This window comes from Penaeus monodon, chromosome 15 (genome assembly GCF_015228065.2).
Source record: "Penaeus monodon isolate SGIC_2016 chromosome 15, NSTDA_Pmon_1, whole genome shotgun sequence".
Taxonomy (NCBI): Eukaryota; Metazoa; Arthropoda; class Malacostraca; order Decapoda; family Penaeidae; genus Penaeus; species Penaeus monodon.
This window is the reverse complement of record NC_051400.1, coordinates 35,922,809-35,923,285: the sequence shown is the minus strand read 5'-3', so window position 1 is coordinate 35,923,285 and position 477 is coordinate 35,922,809. Positions and strand designations below refer to the sequence as shown.

The 477-nt window shown below is 40.7% G+C and overlaps 1 protein-coding gene across 1 annotated transcript in view; it reads right to left on the bottom strand.

Moving 5' to 3' along the window:
- Window positions 1–477, bottom strand: part of LOC119581991 — a gene marked incomplete at its 3' end in the record, with an annotated part of 37,751 nt that overhangs the window by 1,681 nt on the left and 35,593 nt on the right. Inside the window, 1 exon segment of the mRNA XM_037930180.1 lies at window positions 193–439. Coding sequence (XP_037786108.1) covers window positions 193–439 — 247 coding nt within the window.

The following is a 477-nucleotide window of genomic DNA, read 5'->3' as shown; positions in this document are numbered from 1 at the left end:
TATAAATAAATAAATATATTTATAGACCACATACGAGAATAAACTAAAATACATAAAAACATACATAAATTGACATATATGTATACTTATATCTATATCTATGCATATGCTTCTTCCCAAAAAAGAAATAAACATAGCATATCATAAAAAGCAATATATGCAATATATTTGCCATGTAACTAGTGGACTCACCTTGCCCAGCCAGTCCTAGGGAGCCAAGTCCTGCATAAGCAGACATGGGAGTGACAGCCCCAACACCAGAGACAGCAATCCCTGACATATGTGGCAAAGGGGATGTGCCGAGACTAGCAGTGGCTAGGTCAGGCATCATCTGGGGCATGACTGAGCCATACTGCCCTCCTGATGTGCTAATCATCTGGTTCTGCTCATGGCGCAAGGTTTCGCGCAAACCATTGATAGTGTCCTGCACTTGGTTCAGCTGTAGGTGGAATTGATGTCTCTTTTAATGTTCGAGAA